Here is a 17,854-nt window from a genome sequence, read left to right on the forward strand (position 1 = left end):
CTTTAGCTGAAACATATTTACAGTGTTCATTCCAGTTCAGCTTTGTGTCAACTATAATATGCCTAGGTATCGAATTACAGGATGGTGTAGAATAACAGAAGAATCTAGATGATATGAAGGTAAAATTGGGGAACGCTTGTTGGAAATCACTATGCTATCACATTTAATTGGATTGAGACGCAAGAGCCACTTTTTCGCCCACTGAGCTATACTTGAGAGATCAAACTGCAACAATTTAACATCATCAGGCGCTAATAGTCTTGTCCCCATATGCTCACGCGTAGGACCTTTGCGTGCCCGGCTGGGTACAGTACGAGACTATGCTTTAGCACACGTGCTTCATTAGGACATCCTACTCTTGTGTTGACACCTAGTCTCACGTGCCGACACCGAGGTTGACACTAATGGCTATTCTTCTGGACTTAGTGGCTGAGTAAGATGACAACGACGGCAACCATTAAGGTGTGTATCAATTAGAATTACGCGTTTGTCGGTGTAGGCATTTATGCACTATCAATGTTATGTTCCCTGGTCATGCTCCACCTACCCCAAGGTCCGAAGGGCGGGGTACCCATGGGTTTTAGGAAACCCCTTTGATTTTACACACTACTTGAAACATCAAGAATTTGGAACTTCAGGTTTCCAGATTCTAAGACCTATATCATGGAACAGGACACATTTTAAACTTTATCTTAGTTAAATAATAGTTTCTAACATGATAGCAACACTTAATGCACCTATCAGTGTCAAGCCCCACCTACCCCAGGTCAGGCAGAGGTGGGGATTTGCAAAAATCTAAACGACACACTCCCCACCCCTGGGGACAACTTCGAGTTACAAATCCCCTACTAATTCGTAATATTTACCTCGGGAATCACTAACAATATGGTGAATATTGGTTATTTGTGTTGCAAATGCCCCTACCCTGGGGACGAGTTCGGGTGACAAATCCCCACCTGCTGCCTGACCTGGGGTAGGTGGGGCGTGACATTGATAGGTGCATTATAGCATTGTTCTGAATTATGATTTTGGTGAAAAGATCGAGATGCTCTAATAGAGCAGTCAGATAATCTAATATAACAGTCACTTAGCTGTAGTGGAAACCCCTTTTCAAAATCCCTGCATACGCCCCTGGAGGGGGATTTGTAGTGGGAATTTGTCATCTATCTTTTGTGAATCTCCCACTACTGCCTGATGGTAGGTCAGGCATTTGGATTTGGATTTGATTACTGTGTAAGGCAGCCGTATGGCTGATACAACACAGGGGGGTGCAACTGCACAACCCCAAATAATAAGCACAATACATTTGTAAATCAAAGTTATATGATTGACATGATATTGATAGGTGCATTACCTTGTTGGAAGGGGTATCATAGTTACAGCATCAATCTAAACTATGAACTCGATACATGAGTGATACTGTAACCTGATTAGACAGGAACATGTGTTCACACTATTCTTCAACTGTTTAGCACACATGACCATACACTTTAAACCCACAATACAATACTTAACTACAGTTATAGTCAATGTTTGGGGGACACTTATGGTTGCAGTCCGTTGTTTCATCAATTGCTGCTCTCTTGGCTGCTCCTTATATTGGTCAGTGAGCAGGAACATTAGTTGCAGGTTGCTCCAGATGACCATGTGCAGCTCACTATGGCACGACAGTCTGTAATGCCTCAAGCTTTTAAATGCTATACTTTACCTTTGGCTGATTAACAGGAGCAGTTCTCTGTAATCCATATATGTTATGTTTGAATATGTACAGGTATATAAACTGTGTATTTGCTTATTAATTGAAAGCACACCACAGCAAAACACTTCCATGTCTGCTATCTTGAGTGAGTCACTTGATATGTTACTTAGTTTTGTAGTAGAAATATTTTAATTGTGCAGTTATGTTAAGAGTGCTATCAGTAAAAGCGTTGTAGTAAACTCAAGTGGGTATAGACAGGTGATAGGATGACTTGGTTCTCCCAGTTCATTTGTAGTACATATGTTTTCAGAGCGAATTTCCCATCTGCCCTGATTCAGTCACTTCCATCCTACAGTTGATTCTTGGTACGTCGTCATGAATAGAAACAACATCCCCTACCTTTGTTTGTTGATTGTTACTGCCACACTCCCTGCATGCTTCCCTAAGATACTCTACCAACGACTCTGAAAGTGTTTGATTATGATTGTTTGCTTCTTGGCTCTACTTCTAACATCTGAAGTGTCTCCAAACTTATGATCATGAACTTCACTATCTTCATTATCAGAGCAATCAAATTCACAATTATGATCAACACTCAGATTAACCTGGGTCTCATCTCTGTTACAGACACTTCACGGTCATGGCTTGATAGCTTCGCTTTCTCAAGATAATCGATCTATTCTTTCAGCTTTGGATCCTTTCTTTGCTCCAGATGGAAATTTTTCTCAACTGCACTGGTACATGGTCTTGAAACCAGATTGACAGCATTAATATGCATCAACAACTGGGTTACGAGGAAGGTCATCGGCTGCAACATTCTCTCTGCCTGGTCTGTGAAGTACTTTCAAATGTTTAATGCCACTGCTAAACGCCTTGAGCCATCATCACATTGTGTGCTTCCATTGGACTCAGGTTTGTCAAATGTATTCTCACAGCAGAATGGTCAGAAATGACAGTGACATCGTATAGGCATGGAAATGCTGAATAGCCCACACCACAGCCAATGTTTCTAACTTGTAATACTGTAGTATTGTTCTATGTTAGACAGCTGTGTTAGACAGAGATCTAGGCATACACAATCATGCTGCCAGGTTTTCTTTGGGAGAGTATTGCACCTAAACGTTTTATGCTGACATCTAGCTGTCTCCAGCTCAAACTCAAGGTCAGAATTAGGGTAGGCCAACACTTTTGCAGATGTCAGTCTTTCCTTCAACAACTCAAAAACTTGTTGACACTCCTGTGTCCAGTTCCATTCAACTTCCAAGTCAGGTGGTGTAGAGGGAAGTCTATCTTTCAGCAATAAATCTTTGACAATGGAGAGCTTGCATACGAAGTGCGGGCTTAACAACAGTTGCTAGGTCAGCCATGTTTGGGGGCAAAATATGTGCTACAGCTGTTCTCAATGGCTTAGCGAAGTACAGGACATGTTCGTTAGGTTAGTCACTTGTATAAACTAGGATAGCTGTAGTCAAAATCTCACAAATCACTATAATTCATGAGAAATCTACCAAAAATTAATATTACGCTTGTATATGTTAAACCTAGCTTTGATATTTGTTTATAACCTTATCATAGCGTCTGGCAGTGATACTCGTTGTGCATAGCTTGTGGTGGTAAATCAAGAATATTTGTCACAATTAGTCCCATTGAAATTTGCCCTCAACTATGGCCGAGTAGCAACAGTTGTCAAGCAATTTTTGTACGCGCATTTTGTATGCAAGCTCTCTATAGGAAGTTAGCCCCAAAAATTGATGCATATGTTGCGTGTGGCTGAAAATGCCTGCACAACAGTTACTTTTAGGTTGGAACCCTTGGGGAGTTAGAGCATGTCCCAAAAACTCTACTGATTTTCTAATGAAATAACATTAGACAGCTCAAGATTCACCTTCATAACTTCACATAAGTGATCCAGATGTTCCTGCCATGATCTAGAATAAATTAACAGGTCATCAATGTACACAATTACAAAACTAGGGCCTTCTAGTTATACTCTCATGGCCAGCCTTGCGAAAGGTCTTTTCAAGTCTACTAATGAATCCAGACACAGTTTCTCCACCACACTGAGACATGTGACGGAAATCCTGTGCTGCAACTGCTTTTCTGTCAAGATTTAGTTTACATTCAAGTGCTTTGATTGCAGTTTCATACAACTGTTTGCTGCTTGACTCAAGTAGGTTTCTGTGCCTTACCCTGTAATATCCTGCAAGTTTCTTCTTCCTCCCAATCATACCATGCACCAGCTCCCTCCAATATTGGAAGCCAGTCCTCCCACAGATGATCAGCCTTCTCACCAGTGAATGGCTCCACAGGGGCTTTCCCACATTGCACCTGGCTTCGGGGGCCTCGTTCAGTCGATATTACATCACCCATGCTCGGCATACTGGTACTACTATACTATTACACACTCTGCTTCACCAGTTGCTCTCCAGCGCCAGCAATTGGTGCCACTTCAGTGTCCCTGGCACTCATTTCTTCCTTGTACTTCAGCATCTGGTCACACCTCAGTTTCCAAAATTTTCTTGGTCTTTTGTGTTTCTTTGCTTATCTCTACCTTCAGCTGCTGGGCTAGTGCAAAGCTGGCTTCATTTGTTCGATTGTAGCCCGTGTGTCTGCTAAGTCTGCCTCAAGGTTTCAAATTGTATCTTCCTTAGCCTCTAGTGATATGCAAAGTTGGTCATGCTCTTCCAGTGCACTGCGTACTTCATCACGTGAATCATCGGTCATATATGCAGCCGCATTTAACACCTTCATCATTAACAAGGTAGTCTCATCAGATAAAGTTACCTGTATGTTCGACATATCATATCCCAATTCAGTTAGTTTCTCTTCCACCGTCAGTCTTAATTCTGAACACATGGCAGATAAGGATGACAGCATACCCAATGCATCTCCTACCTGACGAAGTATTAGCATGGTTAAATGCCTGGCATTCAAGGGAATCATCCCCCCACCCCCCCAGGCCAATCTCCATTGTTTCTCCAGAATCTCCATTATATATCCACTTCGCTGTGTTCCGTGGACTTGTCATGACACCCAATTACTCAGATCTCTCCACTGTAATCTACCAATTATTGCCCCCAAAATACTTGTAACTTGACAGACCACATGGTAGCACTCTAATTATAGCTCACTTACATATGCATGTGACAACACATGCCTAACTACTCTAACACAACAGTTGTATATCTACTCTAGTATATACATGTAACAGTCAGTCTCATATTATATACTGTCAACTCAGCAATGTTGACCATGCGAACACCAGTGGCTCTTTTGCCATTGGAGCTAGGATAAAATACACTGTACTGCCAGGTAAGATAATGGTCTATATAGGGGAACCAGGGTGGATCAGAGAGTTCCTTCACACCAGCTTGAATGTTGGTTGTCAATTAATGAACAGTCACTGTAGTGCATGGTCAATAGCAAATATCTCCATGTATGTGAATTAATGAACATTATAATATTGAAAATCGCCAATCCATAAACTGGGTAGTCAGTGAGAGTGCACAACACTGGTAGAAGTACAGGTAATAATATTGCACCTTGTATACTATATAGGTAGCTGAATCTGTGGACAACTACTGGACAGTTCCTCTGAAAAGATGTTTGGCATTTTAACAGTAATAGTATAGCCACACAAACACACTATGACGAGGTAACAGACTGCAGTACAATGGTAATCAGTAATACTAGCCACATATAGGAACAGTGACACATTTTGCAATTCCTTATCTTACTGCATAAGTAGCTGATGTTTTATACAGTAAAAACAAGGATGAGCTGGGGGTGGGCTAGTTGTCATACATGCATGTGCCATGCAACCAAGACTACCAGAAGCTTGCCTTGTGCTAAGAGAGCAAATCTGTTCTAAAAATAAGCTTTTTACCTATATATCCCAATTTATAACAAATTAGTGTCCAATTAACCAGTGACTAAAATTTGTGGTTGTTAAAATTGTGGTTGTACACCTACTAGTGCTATGTGCTATATACACAGTATTGATGAGACAGTGCATTGACAAAACATGCACTGAAAAGTAGTATGTCCCCCATCACTTGCATAACAAGTTTTTTCTGCCTCAAGCTTGTTGTGTGGGTACTGAAAACTGTGTTGTGCACTTCTCCATGATATACATAATGTAGATATGTTGTCCTATAAAGTAATACTGTGAAACTCACATAGAACCTGAAATGGTGTTACACGTATGGAGGTACACATAGTTTGCACATGTGTGGTCAACATACTGATTACAACTATTTCCACAATTTCCACAATACTACATGCTATACAGTTAGTTGTGTTAGTTACATGCAGCTCTGTTATATAGCCCTCATGCTTACAGCTTTTCAGTATACTTGTGGAAATGACTCAAATGAGGCAATGAAGTGACATCATGCATGCTATCAATGTAGTAAAATCAATGTAGTACAGTTTGTGATTGATGATGAGTATTCACTAGCAGTAAATATTTTATGTAGCATAGCTAACAATTACCACTATTGGAGTAGTGGCCTGTCTGAAGACAATAATTTAGTCTAGTCATGAAACCAATTGTCTTAGTCATCACAAGAACTGCTACACTATCATCACTCTTTCCTACTCATCATCTCAATAAGACAATTTGATTTATGTGCCCTAAACATTGCAAGAAAAAGCTGTTCTCTAATTAGTGAATTTTACAGTGGCTAAAACTTGCTGCTCTCGCTGAAATCTTCCTTGGTGCCATATCCAAATTCTGCCATGTATACTGCTTGTAAGGTGCCCAAGTATGTTACACACACAAGCTCTCGCTGAAATCTTCCTTGGTGCCATATCCAAATTCTGCTATGTATACTGCTTGTAAGATGCCCAAGTATATTACACACACAAGCTCTCGCTGAAATCTTCCTTGGTGCCATATCCAAATTCTGCCATGTATGCTGCTTGTAAGATGCCCAAGTATATTACACACAGAAGTTTCAAACCGACCTACTGTACTGAGTCTTCGACCCATTCTGAAACATTTTGCCTGTACATTACCTAACAGGCATACTTGGACAATGTATATAAACACAAAAGCCATATTGTATAGAAACTTTGGTGGCAAACTAAATTGCTTTAATTTGGTGAAATAAACTTGGCAAATACAAGGTCAGTCTTTAGCTATAAAGATGCTAATCTCAGGCACTATTTGGCAAATTAGTAGCAAAGTGCTCACTATAATTATGGTATGCAATTCTGTTTGGCTTCATGATTGATTTTTGTTAGTGGTTATTCAGTCTTTTCTTTGTGCCCATATATGGCATTAGGAAGAGATGAATATAGGAAAATCTGCCAAGTGGGATCAAATGTACTAATGGACTGCCACAGAAACAGATTATTTAGAGTTGGGATGGGAAAATAATTGCAACATGAATAGAAGGAAACAGCTCTAGAACTAGCCATTGCAAGGAGCTAACTTGAACAACATACCTATGTCAACACGTTGATGATGATAACGTCATGAAAGTATAACAACATATATCAGTAATTATAAATTTCATAGCACTTAGGAAAGTTCATTTTAAATACACAATCTCAGTGCACAACTAAAACCACTAATACTGCAAAGTCCAGTCACTACTTTTGTTAAACTTAATCAGGGTTGGCATAGCCAATTACACCACAAGAGAGTCGTGCACCAGCATGTCCAGTTGTCTTGCTATCTGGATATCCTCCTTTGCCAAGATCATCTTGGTCAGCATGTACAACAACACTCCTTCCAATGATGCACTTTTCTCCAGAGTAGAGGCTGATTTGTTTATCTGTGATGTCAATGACTGCCTTGCCACTAGTAGCTTCAATATTGCCAAGATCACCAACATGTCTGGAAATAAGTGACCATTATAATTCTACTATCAATCCGTCCGTGAGAGTACACCAACAATTTTAAAGACTCTCTCGTACCTTTCTGCATCATCAGGTCCTCCATGTTCTTTGTTGAAGGGGTTGAAATGTGATCCGGCGCTGGTGCATCCGTCGGTAAAATCGCCGTACTGATGAATGTGAAAACCGTGCTTTCCATCCGTCAGATCCCCAGTCACTTCCCCTGTAACAGTCACTGCTGCATCTTCTGATTGCTGCAAAGAAAGTCAGAGCATTAGGTTTTGTAAGTGTCTCTGCGTTACCTGCGTGAAAGTAATGGTTCCTTCAACGGAACCTTCTAATTTCGCGACTGCTTGCATCTCGGCGCTTTAACACAAACTTCCTCAGCGTTCTTCCAACTCAATACTCCGGAAATTACATACCCACCAACACCGTATATCATGTGCATTCCATAATTACAATACCAAAAATACAGACACGCAAAAATGACTTTCGTAATAATTATTATGGAATTTAAAATATCTGGATTCTGAAGTTACTATAGTCACAAATATACAGTCTTTCTTCAGAGTCAAGCGCTATGCCATGAGGACGACTAAGCTGATCACTGGCAGATCCTTTCGAGCCAAAACAATGGACACAGTTTCCATCTTTATCAAAAACTGATACACGATTGTTCCAAGTGTCAGCAACAAAAATGAACAAATTGACATCAGTGGCGAGACTACATGGACTATTTAACTTCCCAACACCATTGCCTCCACTGCTAAACTTTTGTAAGCAACTTCCATCCAATGTGAATGTGTAAACGCAATTCTGACTGCAGTCAAGGACAAGCAAGTGATGGAGACAGTTTACTGCAACATCACAAGGATCAGTTAGTTCTTTGGACCCAACTGTGAAACAAAATTGACCAGTACTATCAAATACAGAGACACATCCTTTGTCACTTTTTTCAGCAACGTAAACTTTGTTATTGTGTGTTGTCACTCCGGTAGGGAAATTCATTTTGTAAAATCCAAAAAGTTTGTGACCATTAAATTGCAGTAGATATTCGCCACTGTTGTTGAACTTTTGTATTCTGTGGTTACAATAGTCAGCTACATACAAATTATTTGACTGGTCACAACTAATACCACGAGGAGACTGAAACTGACCCTTGCTACCGCCTTTGCCACCGTACTTTCTAATCAGTTGATCCTGGCCATAAAACACATACACACAATGGTTGGAATTGTCTGTTACTGCCCACGTCCCATCATAACAAAAAGTAATACCCCAAAGACTTCCAAACTTGGCTTTACAGTCATCACCAATAGTTTTGCTGGCTTTGTTTAATGCATGGTAATTCCTATACACCGTAAAAGTGTGAGCACTTCCTTGAACATGCTCTCCATTAACAAAAACCGACACTGTTGCCTTTCCTATCTGCTTACTGATGAAAGATGCCACATAGATACCGTCATTGTTATCTTTTACCTCTACAGCTGTTAGTTCTCCATTGGTGGACTCCAGTTGTACACATACTTTGTTTCCTCCTAATGAACAATTATGCCCAGTCTGATCTTTGGACACAATTTTTAAGTTTACGGTATCACCTTTAAATGTATACGAGGGATACTTTTCTACTTCTGATTTGGTAGCATCTGCTAAGGAAAACGGTTTGCCAAGTGCATACAACTGTCCAAAGACTTTTTCATTGCTCACAAACGAAACCATATTGTCTGGTTCTAAGATTGGGAGGTGTAACCTTTTATATAGTTTGCATACACTGTCCATATTGTCAATTAATATATGTTCAGTAGACAACACCTCTTGGTCAGAGCTCTTTTCCACATCATCATTCAATTCCTGTACTCTACATATTTCTGCTTGCACGCCTTCAACTTCAGTCAGTCTGGTCATCAATTTTAATCCAATTTGGGAAATTGCAACAAACAACTCCTCCTTAAGCAATTGTTTCTGTTTTGTTAGCTGTTGAAACAATTCATCATAATGCTGATCAATTTTTTCATTTATCTCATTCTCCTCTTCCTTAATCTTTTCTTGCAAGTTGTTAACAATGCGACAAGCATTTGAAACACTATTGTTCATTTCACTTATTGTAGCAGCTAACTTTTTAAGCCCATTCCGATGCTTTCCTGCAACATTCTTGACCATGTCATGATCGTGTCCATTGTGTTCCTTTTGTGTACAGTACAGACACACCAGAGTGCCACATGTCTCACAATAATGCTTCAATTCATAGTCATGTTTTTCACAGATAAATCCTGATTGAATTGAGGAGATGGATGCAGTTAATGAAACAGTGTCATTACTTTGACAAGTTTGTTTCTCTTTGTGAATGCTACTACACACAGGGCACAAAAAAGAATTGCAGCTGGGACAGAAAGCAGCAATTTCATCATCACCACACTCATTACAGGTTACTTTTGCTTCACTTTTCGTACGCCTAAGGATCAAATCGTCTACTAGTTTATTAATAAAGAAGTTGGTAGCAAATTCTTTCACTCCTCCTGCAGGAACTTTAGCTTCCTTCCTGCACTCGGGACAGATGATTTTGGATTGAACCTGCATCTTCTCTAGACATCCTTCACAGTAGGAATGATGGCAAGGTAAATACCTGGGGCTCTTGAACAAATTAAAGCATACTGGGCAGGACAGATTTTCTGTAGTCCTTTTCAGATTCTCAGCCATTTTTAGCAAGTCTTTCTGTCGAACGGTAAAGACAACTTACTAACACAAATTATAGTACAGACTACGTAGAGATACCGACCTCGACACCGACAAAGATACTCAACAAACTGTTTTCCTCTAAATAAAGCACACTTGCCACACCATCACGTGAGGAACCTGAGGGAAAGACTCGGAAAGATTTCTCGATTTCTGGGTGGTCATAGGAGTGTGACACCAGTACTTGTTAAATTAATGTAAGTGAACTGACAACTGTATTGCTGATTCAAGTCTTGCGCGAGGTCTCGTGACTAGAGTAGTCCGAGAGCATCGACCGATATCAGGGGCGGATCCAGACTTTTAGAAAGGAGCGCGCTTGTAAGTAGCGCGCTTGTAAGTAGCGCGCCTCTTATAATCTCTAATCGATAAGCGGCCGCGCGGAAAGGGTCTGGTCACGCGAGACTAGGTTCCACTTTGGAATTGCAACTTCAGCGTAGCTGTAAGTTGAAGACTAAAAAAAAAAAAAAGGTCATTACCTGCTGACAATATTTACCCCTCTCCATAAAGTGACTTATCGTAATTGTACATACTTATATAGTTAAGTAACTAATTGAAATTGTACACATGCACATCAGCATTATGCCCCTGGAGGGTCCTGCTGATTAACAATAAATAATAATAATAGATTCCCTCACCAACTATATTTCCTTATTTATAACTAGATACATAGCTTGCTACACTGCTCCTCAAAAGACTACTGTGACTGCTTTATTAGAGTGTCTCGATTTGACTGTTCTATTAGAGTATCTCGAGTAAGAGAAGCTCTTTCAAAAGGGGGTTTCCATGGAACCCTTTGAACCCCCCTGGATCCGCCCCTGGATATCAGAGATGCCAACCTCTGAACAATTTTAGGAGTGATACGTTAAACACTACCAGCAATGTGGACCAGACTCAAGTGCAGCTCCAGGATTTTTGGTAGTGAAGAAGCGCAGGGTTAATTATGAAACAGATCAGGCGTGAGATTACTAGCCAAAGAGTGAGACTCACGCCTAATGCATGACAGTTGGCATGTCTGCGATATAGGACTTGCAGTGTGACGTATATCATTGTAATTGCTAAGTAACCGTAGCTGTCGGGTATGTTTCGGGACCGGGACAGTGTTGTGGCTGAAAAGCGTTTTCTCAGGATTTGGTACAGGCTGTAATGAAGCGAATCAGTGTTGAGTTGTGTTGTAAATACTACCCAGCTCGTTAAAAAAAGGTGAATAAGTTAGAATTGGTGAGTAATGTATCAAAATTTAATTAGCCACCTATTTCACGAAGGGAATGATATGATCCTCTATTTCGAAACCAGTCCTGCCACTATACCCAGCACTTAGTGAATAAATCGTTACTTTCATTCTGATCCAATATCTCGCCCAATATGTGCCATAGAAAGTTGTCCCGAAACATGTCTGCCTAGCAACCGTTGCTGCACACGTGCAAGTCCTTTTTTTTTTCGCTTCACTTTTGTGGGGGAAAAGGGTCTGGTACAATGACATTAGAAATCCTGTTCAGACTTTCACCAATTTTCAGTGAGCATTAATTGGCGAAGCCTTAAACTTCATACGCCTGTTAACGAGCAACACGCTCCATTTACAATAACAACTTTACAAGACGAAATATCTCGTTCTATAGAATCATTATCCACTTGAGGACTAACAGTACTTTACACTGAAAGGCTAGGCATCTTCTTTAAAGCTTTCAGATTGCTACGACACTGCAATTAATGATGGCGGCGCGCGTTACTCGTTAATAGGCGTATGAAGTTTAGGGCTTCGCCAATCAACGCTCACCGAAAACTTGTGAAAGTCTGAACAGGATTTCTATTGTCATTGTACCAGACCCTTTTTTCCCTATCCAAACACAAGGAAAAAAAAGTGGTCTGGCTACGCGAGGCTAATCAACCGAGAGGTTGTGTTATTTTATGATCTCTTTGAGGAACTATCGATATCGAGTACTCTGGCGTAGTCTGAATCAGGACATTTGTCCAATTTGTATTGGTGTATAGATCAAAATCTGGACATTTATCAAGATGCCACAATACATGGAAGCAGCACACGCATTTGCACGATTTATGGTATGTTCATGTCGAGATGAATCCTCAAAAATATTTAACAACTCATGGATGCAATTACACACGATCTTGAAATTTGGCTCATTTGTAGTACTGCTTGACCTGCTAAAAATATTTCAAAATCTTTTTGTTCAAATGTTTGACATATTTACGGCCAATCAAAGTTTTCACAATAGATTTCCTATTGGGGAAGCCATATAAGTATATCCATTACAACCCTTTCCCGAACTTCTAATGGAACCAAACTGTACGTGTCTTTTGTCATAGATAGTATATACTATGTACCCGGGATTGCGTGCCAAAGGAAAGATCATCGTTGTACTCAACACGTTTCCTTTGTAGTGTACCGCGCAAGTGTTGTACTAGGCGGCATAGTACTGGAGCTCAACAGCATCATATCTGCTACTCTCTACAGTTTCAATGGCTAAAAGAGAGATCCTGATTGGCTAAATGTCAAAGCCAGAAAATCAGCACAAGCTGAGTGGTAAAATAGTGGTATCCGTTTCGGGTTGTTGGAAGGTGTTTGGGGATCTCAGTTTTTTGTTAAATGGCTAAATAATGTCACATACTATGATGCTACTGGTTGAGTGGACACAGACGAATGGTTTAAGATAGGCATGACGACTGTAGCTTAGTTTTTTGAGTCGTTATTGAATGAAATACATGTATAATGGCGAGTTTGAGGCTTGTAAAATCATTTGCACGATGCTTATGCTGTATTTCAAGTGTTTTCCTGGTAATTCAGTCTATTGAGAAGTGTTCTAGTGTATCCTTTCACTGTTTACATAATGTTGAAGAGGTCAAATCTTTCGTATTAGTAAAATTACCAGGAGGTGGCCAGTTTTACGGGAAACGTTTACGATTACCAAGAGTTCATAATATATATACTGAGGAGAGTATCCTACTCTCATATACCCCTGTAGAAGGGCGTATCGTGAAGTCATGACGTAACGACAAGATGTTGTGGTCTGTGACGTATGTGCAGCCATAAAAGTGCAAGAATCGTTAGTACCGTTTCACACTCGTGACGCTCAGGATAGCCGTATTTGCAAATGGCCTAGCAAGAAATGCCTATGAAGCGGTCATGATCAGGGACAATTGTAGTTCGGTGAGAAACGCTTAGAGCTGGAGTTAATTTGGTTGCTAGCGACGTTGTTAGGCATGCGTTCAATCGATACCATGTTCAACTAATGACATCATTAATTATACAAAGAAAAACGGGCAAACTCAGAAGTGTTACGTCATAACTTCACGATACCCCCTTTTACAGGGGTATATGACTCTCCTCAGTATATATATTATGAACTCTTGCGATTACTAACAGAAGACCGTATATTGAGGATTGGCAGTGTTGATAAGTGTTAACAAAGTTGGTACGCAATCCCGGTTACGTAGTATATAATATCTATGCTTTTGTTGACACCTTTGCTATTACCAGTAATCATCTGGTTGGCTGAAATGTTAACTCTATTGAGAGAAAAAATCCACTTTTAATTTTAGCTGTTTTTCAGGATTCAGCTCAACGTGAACATACTATAGTATGTTCATTACAACCATTCATTATAAACATTCATTCACGTTGCAGGACGCATATGTTAAGCGGTGTTAAACACAGACCAGTCAAATGTCACTAGCACATTCATAAAGGAAATTAAATTTTCCAATTCCTCCACTACTGTGGTTAGCCTTTAACGTAACTCAACCATCTTCTGCTTAGCTGTGGGGTAGTGATGTAATGGTGATTATATGAATATATGGACCTTATCCGCAATGACATCAAGGCGTTAAATGGCGGCCGATAGTGTGGACACTTTGTACAGGGGGGTATTGGGAGAAATGGTGGTTCGCTATGTTAACGTTCACTTACTGCAGCAAGGGGAAAGGTGAGGCATGCATACTTAATTTCAAGACAAATGCGCATGGTTTTGCATCAATACCAAAACTTAAGTCTGCTTTCATCTGGGGGACTATTTCGCATTGCCATATCATGTTATCTAGCCTCTTACCTTTATTATCCAATAGTTACATGTCGTGAAATCCGCAAACAAATAGTGATTACATACGAAGTGCCCACACTATGCATGGCCATTTTGTAAATTATGATGTCATTGCGGATAAGGTCCATTGTGACTAACCTCTCTTGAGAGCATTGTCTAATACTACTAGTCTTGACTCTGATAACAAATAAAGCTGGTCTAGACTCTAGACTGGAACCTCTAGTATTTTATACCTCCTCCAGACAATATTGAATTTTGCATCCAGGAGACTGAGAGAGCTGGCCGAGACAGTAGACAGTCATTGACTGTGTCAAAGATGACTTGATGGTGCCAGTTATTTAGTAGGTTATGTTGTATACAATGCAGGCTCACCATGTACACCTGTACATGTTGTGATATCTGTGGTAGCTCTGCAGTTGTTCTTATGATGAAAAGTGTAATTTTATGATTTGATTGTCACATTCTTCTCAGCTAACAAATGATTTTCATTATTGTTATGAACTAGTGTTGTAAATTAAATTGTGCACATACAGGAATGTATTTACAAACAGGTATTAATTTTACTAATATATTTTGTAAAGTATTTCTTCAAATGTTCTTCAATCCAATCATAGATTATTGCCTTTAAATTTGGCTTACTCTCAAAGTTGGACAGAATTTCAAGTGCCGTATTTTTAAATTATTGAGACAGGTATCTGTCTTTTTACATAAGTGGCTTATGTCTCATACAGCATAAGAATGGAATCTTTTTTTGTTAATTTTCATAAAATGAGACCTGACAGACAAGTATATGTTTCCTAGCAGTATAAAGTTTTTGATAAATCTGAAGCTGCCATCAAGCCTACTGTATAACAGCTGGTATTGCTAGTAGTTGTGCCAAATGGATAAAATGGGCTACTGTTCAATGCATTCACTGCAACTGAACCTGGACCTGTGTCGACTGTGATACTGAGCTGTGAAGTTGTCATCAAAGCTTTGTAGCATAGCAACAGTATGACTCGTAGGTATACCAAATGATAATCCAGTCTGTGCAACTAACACTGGAGTTCTGCTAACCATGGAACAGTAACCCTGGAGCTGTGAAGTCATCAAAACTATTGTAGCACAGCTACGACTTGTAGGTATACAAAATAATAATAATCCAGTCTGTGCAACTATCTTTGTAGTTGTAACTGTGGCCAAAGATGTCATCAAAGCTGTTGTAGCACAGCTACAACTTGTAGGTAAACCAAATGATAATCCAGTCTATGTCAACTGTGGCCCTGGAGCTGTAAAGCTGTCATCAAAGTTGATGTAGCATAGCTGGTATGATTTGTTGACATTCTCTTGGTTTCTGCATTATTGCATTGTTTCCAAAGTATGATCCATGTACAACTCTGTGTAATCCATTCATGGGCTTCTCTAGCTTGCGACCTGATGCATTGTCATCACTTGTGAATGGAGAATAGCCAGGGGCCTCTATAGCCTCCAATGAGTTGACAGAACAACTATCAGATGAGCTGTCTTCAGGAAAATAGATCATCAGAGATGGTAAAGATATCACAACCAGATAATCTCACTATACATTCCTGCATAAATTACTGGTGTATTGTAAATGGATATTTGTCACAGTATTATAAGCTCATAAACACATGGCCACGACATCTGGCAAGCCTGAATAACTACTCACAGGTTGTGCTGCTCCTTTAGCTTGGGAGTTGGTTTATCACTAGTAGCATCAGCTACATTACTGGGGGCAGTGGCATCTATGTCAACTACTTGTGTATTCTGAGATTGTTTTGTGCATGGTCCCTTGTAAAGATTGCCAACACCGTTCATATGTCATAAAGCACTTCTACATACCACACTACGATTGTGTATTAGGTGATCACAAAGCCTTAGTTCATCATCTTGGCAGCCCTAAGTTTGTTGTTAAAAGCACAAATAAACAAGGGGTGAATTTTTCTCAGAAGGATCTAATCCAACTGTAATATATGCGTTCCTGAAGAATCAGACACCATTTGCTCTGAGTTGATTCACTCTTAGTGACTCCATGCCAGACTGCATACTGTTGGCATGACGATTGATCATTCTTGCGGGTTGGTGATGTAATCTTGAGCGTGGGCCCCCAACATAATATTGCGCATTCCAAGTTCTTAATGCTAGACAGACCAGACCTATTTTTCAGCTAACTATCTAGTAGTCTTGATACTGAGTGGTCCATGGGAGATGTCAAACAGTTTCAATGGAAAATAAAGAAACTAAATGTATTGCTTGGCAAACATCAGGGCAGTCTATTCCCATGCCAAATGCTACACGGTATTAACTACTATCCTCAAAATGTGATGGTTTACAAAACTTCCAATATATTTGCCTTTATCTCAAGGTCAGTGGAACTAAAACAAATTCACAAGTGGTAATTCTGATGCATCTACTGGTTCAGTAAACTAGCTGCCTAAACATTTTTGGGAATCAGCCACCATCAGATAGCTTCTGATTGTTCTGGGAAAGTTTATATGTTCCTTAAGTAGTCCCTCAACAAGTGGAGCAAGTGCCTGCTGGAAGTGTACAAGATGTTTTGCTTTGAGGATGAAACTAGCAACAATTGCAGGGTGTTTCATTCCCACTATATTTGAACCTCTTGACATAAAAATGTTGTAGCTGTAACATCACATGGACACCTGATGCAACCTCTCCTGATACAGTGGTGTTGTCAATAACTCCAGCCATGTTACATTGAGTAGCAGCAACACCAGTGTAAAATACACTTGCATTCTGTGATCTCTCATCATCACAGCTGGTATACCTTTGGCACTAAAATTTGAAACCTGAAGGTTTGTAGAATTTAAAGAGATTAACTACAAATTGATTTACTGGACTATTAACTTTAAAACAGATACATAAATGACTGGTTTCATGCAAGGGGCATTTGTACTATGCAACTCCCCACCTCATCTTTTATTATAGACACCAATGGGGATAAAATCACCACCACTGACTTATTTTTACCCGATAGACTGTTGGTAAACAAGTATAACAAAAACGTTTCCCAATTCCAGTGAGTAAAAACATTACCCACAACAAAGTTGGTCATGACCCTCTGTTCAGCTTTCATGCTCAGGCAACCCAGTTGATTTGCAACGACCTTGAAAGCATCACGAATTTGCTCAGTTTCAATTTCAGCCACGTAGTCTTAGAACATCACGTGTCGTAATTGACAATACTGCAATTTCATTTAATGCACCAGTCAAGCTGGAAATCTTGTAGGACGATCTTAAAATCTTTACTAGAAATCTCTGGAATCGAAAGCTGAAATCTTTAAAGTTTCCAGATACGCATGGATATTACACGAGGCATTACACCCATTTTTTGAAGTGTGTGACTGCACTAACTTGTCATAGCACTAAATGTGTGGTGATATACGTAGCTGTGTCACTTGAACAGACAGTCAGTGCACTTATTTTAATAATGTGAACTTATTTACAGTCTATGAGCATGCTAATTAAAGCCCTTTTACAAAATATAGATCCTTGTATCACACATACAC

General features: G+C 39.8%; 3 protein-coding genes across 4 annotated transcripts in view; 1 reads left to right on the forward strand and 2 right to left on the reverse strand.

Moving 5' to 3' along the window:
* Positions 1-301: 301 nt before the first annotated feature.
* The window catches only part of LOC136259038 (DNA-directed RNA polymerase III subunit RPC6-like), a 46,058-nt gene continuing 28,505 nt past the window's right edge, over positions 302-17,854 (forward strand). Inside the window, exon 1 of one of the 2 annotated variants that reach the window (XM_066052447.1) lies at positions 302-462. The gene's annotated coding sequence lies outside the window, so the exon portion shown is untranslated. Of the gene's footprint in view, positions 463-10,369; positions 10,474-17,854 lie in introns of those variants that run through there. The other variant, XM_066052445.1, reaches the window with a different exon arrangement.
* Positions 7,164-8,006, reverse strand: LOC136259042 (superoxide dismutase [Cu-Zn]-like). The gene is made up of 3 exons (XM_066052451.1): positions 7,846-8,006; positions 7,625-7,797; positions 7,164-7,544 (listed from the first exon to the last, which is right to left on the reverse strand). The coding sequence occupies exons 1-3, from the start codon at positions 7,900-7,902 to the stop codon at positions 7,313-7,315; spliced, it is 462 nt and encodes a 153-aa protein (XP_065908523.1). The 5' UTR covers positions 7,903-8,006; the 3' UTR covers positions 7,164-7,312.
* LOC136259037 (tripartite motif-containing protein 2-like) lies at positions 7,982-10,589 on the reverse strand. The gene has a single exon (XM_066052443.1). The coding sequence runs from the start codon at positions 10,238-10,240 to the stop codon at positions 8,057-8,059; it is 2,184 nt and encodes a 727-aa protein (XP_065908515.1). The 5' UTR covers positions 10,241-10,589; the 3' UTR covers positions 7,982-8,056.

This window comes from Dysidea avara, chromosome 6, assembly GCF_963678975.1.
Source record: "Dysidea avara chromosome 6, odDysAvar1.4, whole genome shotgun sequence".
NCBI classification, from domain to species: Eukaryota; Metazoa; Porifera; class Demospongiae; order Dictyoceratida; family Dysideidae; genus Dysidea; species Dysidea avara.